Genomic DNA, 15,503 nt, shown 5'->3' on the forward strand with positions numbered 1-15,503 from the left:
GTTGATAAACGTTATAGAGGCCGTACAAGGATAACCAATCAGATTGAAAACCGTTTTATTAGATTGCAGGCTTTGCGAGATCGTACTGTAAGTGCATCACAATTACAAATGAGGCTGGAAGAGACCCATCAGGTGTTTGTAAGTGGCCACACCATTAGAAATAGACTGCATAAGTGTAAAGACACACATCGGTTTTAACCGAAGCGTTAAACGCATCGGTGTCCAAGTCGATGCATCATCTATTGAATTATAATGGTGTAAAACATACACAGCGGTTCTGACCGCCTCGTTTTCCAAAGCGGTTTTAAAACAGAGTCGGTTGGTGGTAGATGTCTGGAATCGCATCTGTTTTAAAAACGAGACGCGTTGGGTTTTTATTGTGTTTTGGTAGCTCTGTACACACACCCGCGCGTTTTTGTCTCGATTTTTGAATTTTAGAAATGGCTGGAGAAGTAAAAAACCGACCAGCACTGTGGGATATGAGGAAGAGTGAATATAGTGATAGAGTGCTAAGAAGTTATTTGCTTACTGGATAGTTATTACCAATTTTCCTCTGGTGTTCTTGATTTTCTGCTACGTGTATATCTCTTTGTTAGCCCTTCTTGGCAAATTGCGAGCAACTCATCAAAAATATCACGCGACATCCTAGTAAAGTTAAAAAAATTTTCATCGTCTCGTTGCACTTCAGCAAACAGCGTATGAAAATGGCCTTTTTGTTCCCTTTTTTTTTGATAATTGGATGTATCCACATTCTACGTTTTTGTTGTTTTTTTTTTTTTTTTTTAATTTTCAACGCATGTAGAATACTGACAAATACAATACATCGTCCATCTTGAAAACTCTATCGAACTCTACACAAATCGTGTTTAAAACCACTACCGACTCGTTAAACGCTTCGGTGAGAAACGCTGTGTCTGTCTTTACACGAAGCTACCTTCGGGTTAAACGCTTCGGTTAAAACGGCTGTGTGTGTCTTTACCCTAAAGTAGGGTTAAATGCTCGAAAAGCTGTGAGAGTGCCTGTATTATCCAGAAGAAAACGCACTCATCGACTTCAGTGGGCACAAGAACACGCATTGGGTTAGCCGTGAGTAGGCCTCCACTTTGTTCAGAGATGACTCTTGGATTTGCACCAGATACCAGACGGACAAGAATTTGCACAATCTGATCTGGCAATGCTGAACGATTGACCACCGTGCAGAAGGTTCATAGACAGTAAGGCGGCAGTATATTGGTATGGAGTGGCATCACTCTTGGTGGAAGAACCGATCTCGTTTGTCTGGAACTGTTCCTAAATGCAACAGACTACCGCGATATTATTCCCGAACCTATTGTTGTACCCTTTGCACAACAAGCTGGTCCCCAATTTCAATTACGACACTACAATGCGTGTTCTCATACTGGGCAATCGCCAGATTTAAACCCAATTGAGCATGTATGGGACATATTGGGCAAAGGCGTTTTACAACAAAATGTTGTGTTCAGTACAAGACAGCAACTGTTTGGGGGTCTTTTAATGGACTGGAACAAAATACCGCAGCAAGATATTGACCATCTGATCATGAGTTTGCCTTACATATATGTAGGACAGTAATCAACAACCGTGGAGCTCATACACTATACTAACTTAACGTAAATACTAATTTGTTGGAAGTTAGGGTCAACAAAATAGTTTTTGTTTTGTTTTTTTTTACCATTTTTTGACTTATGGAGTTCCCTTTTAATTTTCTTAAGAGCTATTAGGATAATTCTAAGACATAATATTTATTATATATTATTCGCGACCGTTGATTATAACTTTTTATTAAAAATATTTGAAACAATTTATTTGAAATCCTTCTGTAATCTCGCGTTTTGTTTTTGTCCCCTAGATTATTTTGATATAGATATATATATATATATATATATATATATATATATATATATATATATATATATATATATATATATATATATATAAGGTGGTCCAGAATTATGTACATTAATTTCTAGAGCTCATAGTACGTCCAAAAATAAGGGTACTTCTTTATGTACCCTTTTTTTATAAAACTGAATAATAAGGGAGATACAACCCTTTAACCTTTTCACTGCGGCTAGTTATAAAAGTAGTATGGTTTCTGGTACGGCTGTTTCATGCCCGTGCTGATCAACACGGTTGCCGCAGTCAGTCGATGAAGTACTATGGCGTATAAATACGGTTCGCGCAGTGTATCAATACAGTCTATTCAGGACTGTATTTACAATTTAGTAGAACTAACAAGTAACTATAAATTTGTTGCTGTTAGATTTTTGAAAAATAAAAAAAATTAAATATACTGAAAAATTATCATTATTTTATTTATCATTAGTAATTGTAGCAACAAGGTAAAAAACTACAAACAAATGGTACACAAAACATTCAAATGCAAAATATAAATAAAAGTTTTGACTACATTAAAAGGAAAATTTAAAATTTGTTATACAATTGTATTTTTTAAAACATGGCGTAATGCATAGAGGCACATTACAGGCTATGTCTTTTTTTTAGGTCTGTATCAAAGATTTTAATGTCAGTATTAGACCCAGTATAAATGATAAAGTCTAAATTGTAGCCTGTCTCGCAGTTACATAAAACGTGGAATTTAATTCCAAATCTGTGCCTTTTAGAGGGTATATACTGTTTAAATGCTAGCCTTCCCTTATAAAGCATCAAACTTTCGTCGATACAAATGTTTCTGAATGGATACAGAAATCTACGAAAAACGGTCTTTAAATGATGTATAACGATTCGCAGCTTAAAAAGGGAGTCTTCTTTGTCAACGGTATTGTTATCTGAAAACGTAACAACGACAATGTAAGGAACGACAAAGCTAGAAAACAATACTCTTCATCCACATCAGTGTCTTTCCAATTTGTTGCGACACGAGAATTTTGTTCAATATCACTATGTTCCACAACGAATTTGTAAAATTGTTAATTTCAACAACCATTGCTTTTATAAAAGTCAAAGAAAAAAATGTTTTGAAACTACTTAAAACACTTGGACTACTTTTAAAATTTTCATTCAAACACTATGATGTATTGTCGTTAAAATTATGAACTGTTGGTTGTAGATCTCCCTTTTCCCATTTATATAACGGAATCTTTTCACGTTTACGACGTTTAGCTTGTTGAAGAGAAGTAGATTCCAAAGTTAAAGCACTATTTTCACTAACCTGTGTTGATGATGGTAGAGTCTCTTCATTATCATTTTCTTCTCCAGATTCATCACTTTCTGCATCAGATTCTTCAAGAATACACTCATTCTCACTGTCACTTTCCATTAAAATTTCATATAGTTCACTTTCGCTAAGATATTTGCGTATACGAGCCGTTTCACTCAGCAATTGTTTTTATTAGTCAATAATGTATAAGAAATTTAAATTTAAGAATCACCCACTTATTTTTGTAAAAAAATACACTACTATTAGTACAGAATGGTGTATAACACTATGATCATAATAAAAATAGACGCTGCACGCAACCCGGAGGAGAGATGCAGAATTCATTTATGGCTTAAAAGAAATAATCTTAAGATTATCAAGTCTGTAGTTTACGTCTTCTTTGAATATTCATAAAATATTATTATCCTAAAAGGTTTTTCAAATGGTCAAGTAAATTATAAATTCTTTACATTATAGAAATAATCCAAAAAAATATGTTTTGACAACAATAAGTCTTTCATTTCGGTCCAACTTATATAATATTAAAATATTTATATCGTAAATTTCAGGTAGTAAATAAAAATCTTTTAACAATACCCTACAATATGACAAGCTGTCTCGAACCGTCTTTGCTATTAGCTAATTAATGCAATAGGTAATAAAATTATTTCAATTTGAATATTTCTTACCTGTTAACCATTCCGGGAAATTTGATAACAATTCTATTGTATTTACTAAAACTCATAATTCGACAGTTTTTTTTTTTTCATATTTTTCAAATAGGTATATCAGCAGCTGTAATTCACACAATTAAATTCTTAAAGAAAATAAATTAAAATACGCTGTTAAAAACGATCGTACATAAATACGGCGAAAGAGAATCCTAAGATTTTACAAGTAAATCCCTGTGGTGCGTGCCTGTGTAAAAAGGTGCGGATTTGTACGGTTCCCGCAGTGAAGCATAAAATTTTTAAATATATTGTAAATTTTGATATAACATGCTTAACTCTTTTCTATAGGCAACATACAATACGTAAGCAGTATCTGATTCATACGGTTTCCGCAGCGAATGCCGAAAAAGGGTATGCGTATTTAGCCGGTTCCCGTTGTACGGGCACGAAATTATTTTACGTGTATATCCGGTTCCCGCAGTGAAAAGGTTAAAGGGGTGAATTGAAATTCTTATTTTTTCAAGTATCTTCCAAACGGTTTTAAATACGGAGTTCATATTTTGGGAGTGATTATAAGATATTAGGATAATTAATTTCATGTCACCACCTACCACATCCTATATTAATACAGGGTAGTTTTGGAGGGTAAGTGGGGGTTATTGCGTCACATGTTTTTTAGTTTTTACATATTTTAAAAAAATATTTTAAAAATTGTTTCCTTAGACTTTTCTACGCAAAAAAGGTGCTCTTGTAATATTTCGATAGATATCACCGTTTTCGATTTATTTAAACTCGAAGGTATACATGTATTTTATTGTAATCGTTACATTTCTTAATATTCATCAAGTATGCTTTGGAATTGACACTTGTGTTAGCAATAATATTACAAATTAATGGAAAACTTAATTAATACTTAACATTTAATTAATGGCGAAAATAATATTTCACAACAACTGTTCAAAATGTCCTCCATTTTGTTGAATACATAATCTAATTCTTTTATTTAGCGAACGCATTAATCCATTTAATGTTACTGGATCGTTTTGTAAATCGGTAAATACTTATTCAATTTTGTCTCTTAACTCATTTACTGTATTAATTGGAGTGTTATACATTTTGAATTCAAATAACTCCATACTGTAAAGTCCATTGGATTAAGATCACAACTACGAGCAGGCCAATGAATCGGTGCATCCGCACCCCGGCCTATCCACCTATCAGGGAAATGTTCATGTAACCACCTTCTACAAATTCTTGTGTAATGTGGTGTAGCACCATCATGCATGAAAAACATGTTTCTTTGTATTTGTAATGGAATATCTTCCAAAATATCATGTAAAATATTGTCTAGAAAATTGTAATACATGTTACCATTTAAATTTCCGGGAAAGATGTGGTATCCTATGAAACTATTTCCTAAAGTAGCTTCCCAGACGTTTATCTTGAACGTGTGTTGGAAGTGAGTTTCCATTGTAGCCCTTGGATTTTCTTCAGTCCAGAAGTGCATATTTCTAGAATTGAACATACCTTGTCTTGTAAATGTGGCCTCGTCTGTAAACAGAATGTTGCTTAAAAAATTTGGTGCAGTTTGAACTTTATTTTGCAATACTTCACAAAAATCAACTCTAAGTGTCATATCGTCAGGTAACAATTCCTGCACCTGTCGATAGTGGTAAGGATGTAATTGCTCTTCATGCAGAACTCTTAAAACACTTTGATGGGAAATATTCGTTCTTAATCCTAACCTGCGTGTACTTATGGGGTCATTTATTACAGCATCCAATATTTGCTGTTCAACGCGAACATTTCTTGCTTCTCTACGACGACCACCATCTGTATTCCTTCTTTGAAGACAACCGGTTTCTCTCAGTCGTCGTTCAGTACTTACAAAAGTCCTGGCATTGGGAATATTTCTGGTCGGATACTTTTCTCTGTAGCGTCTTACAGCGGCAGCAGCATTTCCCGAACATTCCCCTAATACTAAAAGTATGTCTGTCATCTCAGAATTTGAATAGTGTGCCATATTGCGGGCAAACAAATTTAAAAATATAGCAAAAGAGACGTGTTAAACAACTTTCACTGTCGAGTACAATAAAAGTGTAGATAAAATAATTTAATTGTTATTAAACGTCACTGACAATTTATAGACTACTTGAGATTAAAGTGTTGTTGCTAATACAAGTGTCAATTCCAAAGCATACTTGATGAATATTAAGAAATGTAACGATTACAATAAAATACATGTATACCTTCGAGTTTAAATAAATCGAAAACGGTGATATCTATCGAAATATTACAAGAGCACCTTTTTTGCGTAGAAAAGTCTAAGGAAACAATTTTTAAAATATTTTTTTAAAATATGTAAAAACTAAAAAACATGTGACGCAATAACCCCCACTTACCCTCCAAAACTACCCTGTATTAATATAGGATGTGGTAGGTGGTGACATGAAATTAATTATCCTAATGTCTTATAATCACTCCCAAAATATGAACTCCGTATTCAAAACCGTTTGGAAGATATTTGAAAAAATAAGAATTTCAATTTACCCCTTTAAAGGGTTGTATCTCCCTTATTATTCAGTTTTATAAAAAAGTGTAAATAAAGAAGTACCCTTATTTTTGGACGTACTATGAGCTCTAGCAATTAATGTACATAATTCTGGACCACCTTGTATATATATTATAAGAAAATATTGTTTTACGTACATTTTCAGTGCTTTAATCAACAACGATTAAGCTATCACCCAAATCCATAAAATACCAACAATAAAGTAGTTTAAGTTTTTTATTTATTTTATCCCACATTCAGATCAGATCTGTGACTATCTGTTTCTAGAAAGTTCAAATCATCGGTCTTATATAATTTAAAAATATAGTTATGCAAAAAAATAAGGCAAGATAAACGATCAACAAACTTTACTTTTATAAAAGTATATATTAGAAAATATCATGCATACAGGGTGAGTCATGAGGAACTGTACACACTCCTACCACGTATGAGGCTCCTATGGGAAATAACAAATGACCATTAAAAGTATCTGCTCTCATTGTTTAATAATATACAGGGTGAGTTGTGAATTTTGACTAAAATTTCTATTCGTCATAACTTTTCATTCAACAGTAAGTTCAATGTGCCTCGTATTTTGGTCAAACGTTACACTACCTAATCAATTTTTCCTCATATTACTTAATTTTTAATTAAAAAATTCGATATGACTATGAATTAAAAGTTTAGCAAAGCGAACCATCGATGTAGAAAATGTAACTTTTCTTGCAAAAAATTTTTTTTTGAAAATCTATTTTATTTATAAGTATTAATACTTTTATAACTCGTGCTTTACATTTTAAATAATAAAATCTTTTTGCCAGGTTCCAGAAGGTACAAGTTGTTTTGAATAATATGAAACATCATCCTGTATAATATTTGTGTAGTAATTCATCGTTTTTGTCGTTTTATTAAAGCCTCAAAATTATATTTTATTATTTTATTATTATTGTATTCATTTTTCTCAAAATGAAAGGCTACAGTACTAATCAGCTTTATTTTTGGGTTATTTAAAAATAGAATTAACATGTAAAATAACCTGCATTCAATCTGTGGTTCAGTTTGCCAAACCTTCAATGAATGATCAAATTTGATTTTTTAAATTAAAAATTAAGTAATCTTGTTGGGAAAAAATAAATATGCCATTGTATTTGCCTATTTGTCTAATTTATAGAATTCTTATAAGAGTTTTAAAAACACGTACACAGGGTGAACTTTTTTCTATGAACCAAATAAACTAATTTTTTAAAAGCTGACCTTTTTTTATTATTTAAACTGAAAAAAAAACAACTCCGGTTTGTTTGTTAAATGTTAAATTAAAATTTTGTTCAAAAAAATTTAATTTTGCAAGAAAAGTTTACATTTTTACATGTATGGTTCACCTCGTTAAACTTCCGTAGTCAAATTTAATTTCTTTAATTAAAAATTATACGAATTGAAATTTCGGTCAAAATTCACAACTCACCCTGTATATTCTTAAACAATGGGAGCAGACACTTTTTAATGATTATTTGTTATTCCCCATTGGGGCCTCCATGTACAGTCCCTAATGACTCACCCTGTATATTTCTCCCTATATACTAGTCTGTAGAGGACTATGACAAATACTACATAATATGGCCTTAAATTTTTTTCTGTTGAGCATTAATAACAATCATAGGTCCTAGACTCGAGACCCATTAATTCATTATTCTCGTTTGGCTTCTTCCGCTGTTCTTCTCCAATCTTCTCTACGTCACATCTCCCCCCCCCCTTCCCCGACTGACTGCATCACTCTCAAATCCTCCACTTCCTGCATCTTTTGCTTACTTGATTTACTTCTTGTACCTCCTGTCTGCTGTCACAATCACAGGCTTATTGCCTTTCTACGTTCAGTTGTTCCTAGAGAACTCAACCCATGTAACAATAATCTTATTTTCTTCCCGAGAATCCCCCCTCCCTATCTTTACATTAGTCTTCAGGGAGCGCTAATGCCTTTGCGTTGAGATCACTTTGTTCGCGTTGACAACGCTACGTATAACTTAATACGCGCTATGTGCAACGCGTAAACTGCGCCTACTAAGGCGATCGGCCGCACTAGCCACGCTTGTCGCCGGGATAATGCGGCCTCGCCGACTCCAATGTCGTTCGTACAATTTACTCTGTGTAACTCATTGTAACACTTAGAAAAATTGATGGTAAGACACTATGGGACAGACCTAGAAGTACAGATATACGACGTAGATGCAAGGTGAAGAACATCAAGAACTGGGTAAGAAATAGAAGAGTAGAATGGAACGATCATATAAGCCGAATGACAACAAATAGAGTAGTAAAGACGGCAAGAGACGGTTCCCCAATAGGAAGACGATCAGTAAGAAGACCACGAAAACGATGGAACGACAACTTACTGGAGGCACATTGAAAAACAGACAGAGTCATGTCTATATAAAAAGAAGAAGAAGGTAGTCCCATTGACCGTTTGGGCCGACGCTAACGCGACGGCATTAGCGCTAGTATAACAGTGTCCTTAGTTGAAACGTTAATCATCTTCTTTACCGCACTGCATACCTTTCTAGCTTCATTAAGATTATACATATTTTTTGTATGAGTCTCTTGTTTCCTTGTACCTATCACTGTTTTTTCTTGTATCTGTCTGCATAATTTCTTGTCACAAAACATTTATTTTGTCTATGGTTTCCTTGTATTCATCAGCAAACCATTCCCCATTCCGATTTTTATTTTTTACTCCTGCATGATTACTTCGATTATAGTCTTTGTCTTCTTCCAACTTTCGCCAACAGGAATAGAACTTGATTCACGACCAAGTCCCACCTGCAAATTCTCAGTCAGTTGTTCTTAATATTACGATGTACATTCTGGACCATTTAACTTTTGTAAAGTCAACTTATTTTTCTTACATCATTCACGACTAGCTTCTCTTAAAATTTACTCTTTAGTGATGTGAATAGCAGTTTGGAACACGTAAAGTTTGTACGTCCATTACAAATCAAGAATTCCTTCTAGACACCAAGACGTGGTCAATCTGATTCATCATCCTACTTTTTATCACCAGCCTGTTAGTCACTGCAAGTGGTCCAAGAAGACATCTATTTTCAATAATTTCTGTATACAAGCTACGCTCCAGCCACTTTTATCAGCTTCGCCTGAATCTTCAGCAGAAGTAGGCCCGAAAATAATGGATGTGTTTAATTTTGCACAATCTTGTCACCCTAAGACATTCTTTCTCATTTTACTGGAAGTAATGAATTCTATTTCTTTTAGTACTATTTTATTTTCTGATCCACTTAAAATAAAGAAAGATCCCGCTTGTAATTCTTGTTCTTATTTTCAGTTTTGGATTCCATGTGCAACTGTTATTATTTTGCCAGGTTGGAGCATAGTTCTAATATTTCATGTATCATCATCATCAGTGGCGCTACAACTCTTCGTGAGTCTTTGCCGCGTTTACTATTGCCTTCCATGTTTGTCGGTCCTGTGCCAGTAATTCCCATTGTCGCACTCCCATTTTCTCTAGATCTTCTTTGACTACATCTTTCCACCTTTTTCTAGGCCGCCCTACAGACCGTCTTCCATCTGGCCTTTCCCAGAACACATTGTTTATAGGGCGATTGTCGTTACTGCGTATCACATGCCTTGCCCATCTGAGTCTATTGGCCTTTATATATCTGACTAGATTGTTTATTCATGTATATTTCATGTAGCCAAAGTTAATTTCACTCGTTGCTTTCAATTTCGAATTCTAAAAAGTCACCAGGTCTATTGCCAAAAAATCCACCCTGATTTCGAGGCTCATTCGTTTATGTTCGTTAGAAGTGGTTGTTTTCACTAGCAAGGTTGTTAGCCCCACACCTAATCTTTAACCTGGAGGGCAGGAGTCTTTTTACGTCTACCATTGCAATACCTGCCTCTCTATGGTCAGTTATGTGACAGAGAACCCTTTAAGTTTAAACCACTTTTGGCTCCACTCGAGTACTGGTGACGTGGCCGCCCAGGAAAAGATCATACTTCCCAGTTTGAATCGGCCGTGTTCCGCTACCTCGGGTCTCTCACGCCCTGGGTAACAGGATCACAATGTGTAGGTACTCGAGCTGTCTTGGGTCTAGACTCCAGTATAATACCAACAAATATATCCTAATTCTTATAAAAGTGTCCCTAGATTCAGACGGTGTCGTCATGTAAATAAACAAACTTTGTAACCAGATCGATAGAGATGGTGATAATCAAATTGTTTGCGTAATTCATACAAACTTCTGGCAATTACTATAGAAACAAAATTTGGTGATGGAGTAGTAAAACACGTGACTATCATTCTTATGGGCCTGTATATGAATCTAAATTACATTTTATGCAGTATAGACATAGTATAATATAAAGGTAAAACGGTGTAACAAAAAATAAAAAAAAGTTTCTCGTTCTGGGATTCGATCCCAGGTCCATAAGAATAATATCCGCGTGCTTTGCAACAATTCATACAAATTTCTTGCAACCAATGTAAAATCTATCGAACCAGTCAATAACACCAGTATTCAGTTCAAAGTACATTACCGCATATCACCCACCAAGCACATCTAAAACAAATGATGAAGAATGGCAAACAGTTAAACTTAAAAAAAATAGATAACTGCTGGCTGAAAACACCAACAGAAAATAAATTTAATGTATTAATTAATGAAAAAGCAGAAACCGAAGAAACAAAAAACAGGAAGAAAAACCCCACGGATATTTATTACCATTGTTAAAAACATCCAACAGTTAAACCCACTATTAAACACTATAGCCAAAGACAAACATTTAATCAGAGTATGGAATGAAGACCAAGTCAGGTTAGAGCCCAAACAAATGAAATATACGACAGTATATTAAAAGCACTGAGAAAAAAAAACGAATATCATACATATGGCAAGAAGCACGACAAATCCTTTAGAGTATTGATTCGGCACATTTATACCACAGTGCAAATACAAGCATTTAAAAATGAAATAGAGAGACAAGGAGATATCGTTCTACAAATAACGAATATACTACAAAGAACTACAAAAAAAACCCTGCCCCTGTGGACTTAAAAATGGAAGAAAATACTAAAAAAATTTATAAGATGGAATATTTATTCAACACCAAAATGATGTTTAAGTTCCAGCACTAAAAAGAGAATTAATCCACAAGGAAAATAATTCCTGCAGCTGGCTGTATACCACGTATCACAAAAAGAGGTTAATCTTTGTATGTGGGTATATTTTATTTTATAAAAACCCTTAAAAGGGCAACATTAAAAACACGAACGTTTTCGGAACAACTGTTCCATCATCAGGTTAAAATACAGGTTACCATGCCTGAGCCACCAAAATATTTGGGTAAAAACCCTTTAAAATGTATTGTGTTACCAAAGATTGTACATGATGTTGATAATATTATATGATGTTTAATATTTTAATTAAATTTTACTACAGGTAACATACACCCATGCTTAAGTGAGTTCCAGTGTCCGGAGAGTAAACCTCTTCAAACGGACTTCAGAGTTACCAGCTGAAGTAATTTCTTTACCTCCAAAGGATGAGACTCTGTTGCTTTTCCGGGTAAACAAGAGTTATTTTCCCATTGGCACCGGGCCTTGTATACAAAATTTGTAAGAGAATACTGTCAGTTGAACCTTGTATCATGGTAGCTGGTGTAGAGATTTTAATCTTCCTGTTATAAATTAATGTTCCTTCAGAGGAAGAGAACAGACTCCTAGATGTAGATATTTATCTTCTTTTCGAATGTTTCTTCTTATTTTTCTTGTTTTATTGTATCGTAATAATTTAATATATTAAAAATTACCTTTTCTAGTTCAAGAATAAGAAGAGGGATATTTCAGCTGAAAAAACTGTCTACCAATATCATTACACTAACTGGCCAGATCATGGAACTCCCGACCACCCATTGCCAGTTATTAATTTTGTTAAAAACTCTTCTTCGGCAAATCCACCTGATAGCGGACCCATTATTGTACATTGCAGGTAACTTAAAAACCATAAAATTATGGAATGTTAACACAAACAAGCATGCATACATACATAGAACTATGGAGTATATAAAAAAGTGTTTATATAACAAGTGATGCATATCAAAAATCTCCATAATTTACAATTATTTTCGATTATAGAGGGTCGGTCATGGCAACGGAATGAACCAAAGATGTGTTTTAATGGTACACCCTGTACATTAAACAATTTTTGAATATATTTTTTTGTATTTTAGCCTTGGTTTAGAACCTTGAGCCATGAAGAGTTTGTATAAGGTTTTATAGGTCTTAAGTTAATAATTTTCGAAATATTTACAGTTTTATTGAGAAAAATTGTAATACTAATGGGCTGTCGATTAGGTTTCCAAGTTAATAAAAATGTAAATGACATGTCAAAGTTTTTCTAGTGTAGTGTCATTTTTAAATAATTTAATATCTTTCACATCTAGCGCTACAATATACAGTGCAGTTACTATTTTCGAATACAAAATTTTCTCTTTTTTTTTAAACTTGTTAATTTGTAATATGATGAGTTATTAAATTCAACTAGTTTTTACTATAAAAAAAAACGTATATAAACGTATAGCGTACGTTTTTTTAATCTTTGATATTTTGATTTAAAAAATATCTACAAAACGAAACATGCTGTATGTACAACCTCATACCAAAATAACGGTTGTAATATTTTCTAAAAAAACAATACTATTATACAGGGTGTTCCATTTAAAAGAAATGAGAAAATTTTGTATTTGAAAATTGTGATTATACTGTATGTTGTATGACCAGATTTCAAACATATTATTTAAATCATGACACTACACTAGAAACACTTTGACATGTCACTTACATTTTTATTACCTTGGAAATCTAATCCATAGCCCATTAAATATTGATACCTGATATATTTTAATATACAGGGTGTTCCATTTAAAAAATACAACTTTGGTTTGTTTGTTCTGACTGGCTCTGTCTAATCGAAAATAATTTTAAATTACAGAAGTCTTTGATATACATCAGTTTTGTTATAAACATTTTTTATATACTCCATAGTTTAGCTGTAACAAAAGCGGACCCGAGGTTTGGCACACCCTGTATATTTGTACGTTTAGTATTATTAACTAATTTATTGTTAACAGTGCTGGAGTTGGTCGAACCGGAACTTACATAGTGCTGGACGCTATGCTTCGCCAAATTAGAACCAGAGGCGAAGTAAATATCTACGGATTCTTAAAGCATATTCGGGCACAGCGGAATTTCCTAGTTCAAACAGAAGAACAGTACATTTTTATCCATGACGCACTTGTAGAAGCCATTGAATGCGGTGAAACCAACATATGCAGGGAAAACTTTCCTAGATACGTATCCGCCCTACAGAACGTAAATTGTGAAGAGAAAGATGAGTTATGGAAACCCCTTGATGCTCAGTTCAAGGTAAATATTTACATTAACTCATTAAAACCCAAATCATTGTTTTTTTTTTTAATTTCAAAATTTTACTTATACATAATTATCGGTAATATTGTTCTTAATATTGAAATATTCATGAAATTTTATGTCTTTACATTTTTTAATTTTGATCCATCCTATAAATAGATCACTGGGCGTTAGTACTATTATAATTGAAAGTACAGTCAAAATCACAACGACACCGGCTATAACGTACAATCGGATATAACAAACAAAATAGTAGGTCCCATAAAATGACATACAAAAAACGTATTTATATTGCTTATAATGAACAAATCGGTTAGAGCAAACTTATTTCTTGGAACACTAGCAGTTAAAATATTGGTTACAACGTACAATTTCAATTATGACATTTTTACACACTGTATAATAAATAAATAATTATAACCAACGCATGATGTAAATGACAGTAGATACAATGTTCAATATAATATTGTTTCCAAGTTTAAAAGTGCTATCCTGTAAAGTTATGAAAATGGACATTGTAGTGTTGTATTTCTCACAGGTATTACCGATATTTACTACCACGAAATAAGAAGTAAGGATTTATGATTTATTTATGGTTATAGTACATCCGGGCAGGCATCTACACTTGATTACTTGTCCTTTAGACATTTAGACCTCCCAAGATGGGTCCATTGTATTACAAAATTTTCGGTTATTCGGATATTTTTTTCGGATTCCGGTTATTCCGCGAGTTCGATTGCCCGGTAATTTAAAACGTCACGCTCAACAATTGCTGGAATGATAAAACGGCGAGAGAAAATTATTATGCAATTTAATAAGTGGGAAAAAGGAAAACGCGTTCGGTCATCAAATCACAGTGTCATTGAAAGTGCTTTGCTCGATTGGTTCAAACAACAACGCGCAAACAATGTACCCGTGAGTGGGCCGATGCTTCAGGTAAAGGCTGACGCTTTCGCTGTGATTTTGAAGAAGGATTTGAAGTGTAATGCTTCCTGGGTTCAACGTTTCCGAGCTCGCCACAATATTGTCCATGTCCATCCAAAAATTGCAGGTGAGTCAGCAGTTGTTGACAGATCAATTACAAATGACTGGGTTGAAAATGTGTGGCCTACACTCAGGTTCGGCTATAGCGATGATGAAATTTTTAATGCTGACGAGATGGGGTTATTTTTTAGACTGACACCTGATCACACGTTAAAGTTTAAAGGGGAGAAATGTTCCGGTGGTAAACTTTCAAAAGAGCGAGTTATAGTTCTTGTTGCAGCCAACATGTCCGGTTCCATAAAAAGGAAGCTTTTGGTGATAGGAAAAAGTAAAATGCCACGCTGTTTTAAAAACGTGAAAAATCTCCCTGTTGATTACGATTTCAATAAAAAAAGCCTGGATGACATCGGCTATTTTTTAAAAGACTTTAATAAAATGGGACAGTGAACTTTTACGACAAAACAAACACATAATTTTAATTGTCGACAACTGTCAGTCCTACCCCCAGTTGACAGGTTAAAACAAATTAAACTCGTTTTTCTGCCTCCAAATTGTACGTCCATACTGCAGCCCATGGACCAAGGAGTTATAAGAAATCTTAAAGCATGCTTTCGGAAAGAATTGGTGTACAAAATCATCAAAAATAGAGAGAATAACGACGATACGGAAGTCAGTATTCTT

General features: G+C 33.8%; 1 protein-coding gene across 3 annotated transcripts in view; it reads left to right on the forward strand.

Moving 5' to 3' along the window:
• The window catches only part of Ptp99A (Protein tyrosine phosphatase 99A), a 644,333-nt gene that overhangs the window by 572,713 nt on the left and 56,117 nt on the right, over nt 1–15,503 (forward strand). For all 3 annotated transcript variants that reach the window (XM_072546068.1, XM_072546067.1, XM_072546069.1), the window contains 2 exons: nt 12,230–12,399; nt 13,541–13,835. In XM_072546068.1, the coding sequence (XP_072402169.1) occupies nt 12,230–12,399; nt 13,541–13,835 (465 nt within the window). The remainder of the gene's footprint in view (nt 1–12,229; nt 12,400–13,540; nt 13,836–15,503) is intronic.

The sequence above is a fragment of the Diabrotica undecimpunctata genome, chromosome 10 (assembly GCF_040954645.1).
Source record: "Diabrotica undecimpunctata isolate CICGRU chromosome 10, icDiaUnde3, whole genome shotgun sequence".
NCBI classification, from domain to species: Eukaryota; Metazoa; Arthropoda; class Insecta; order Coleoptera; family Chrysomelidae; genus Diabrotica; species Diabrotica undecimpunctata.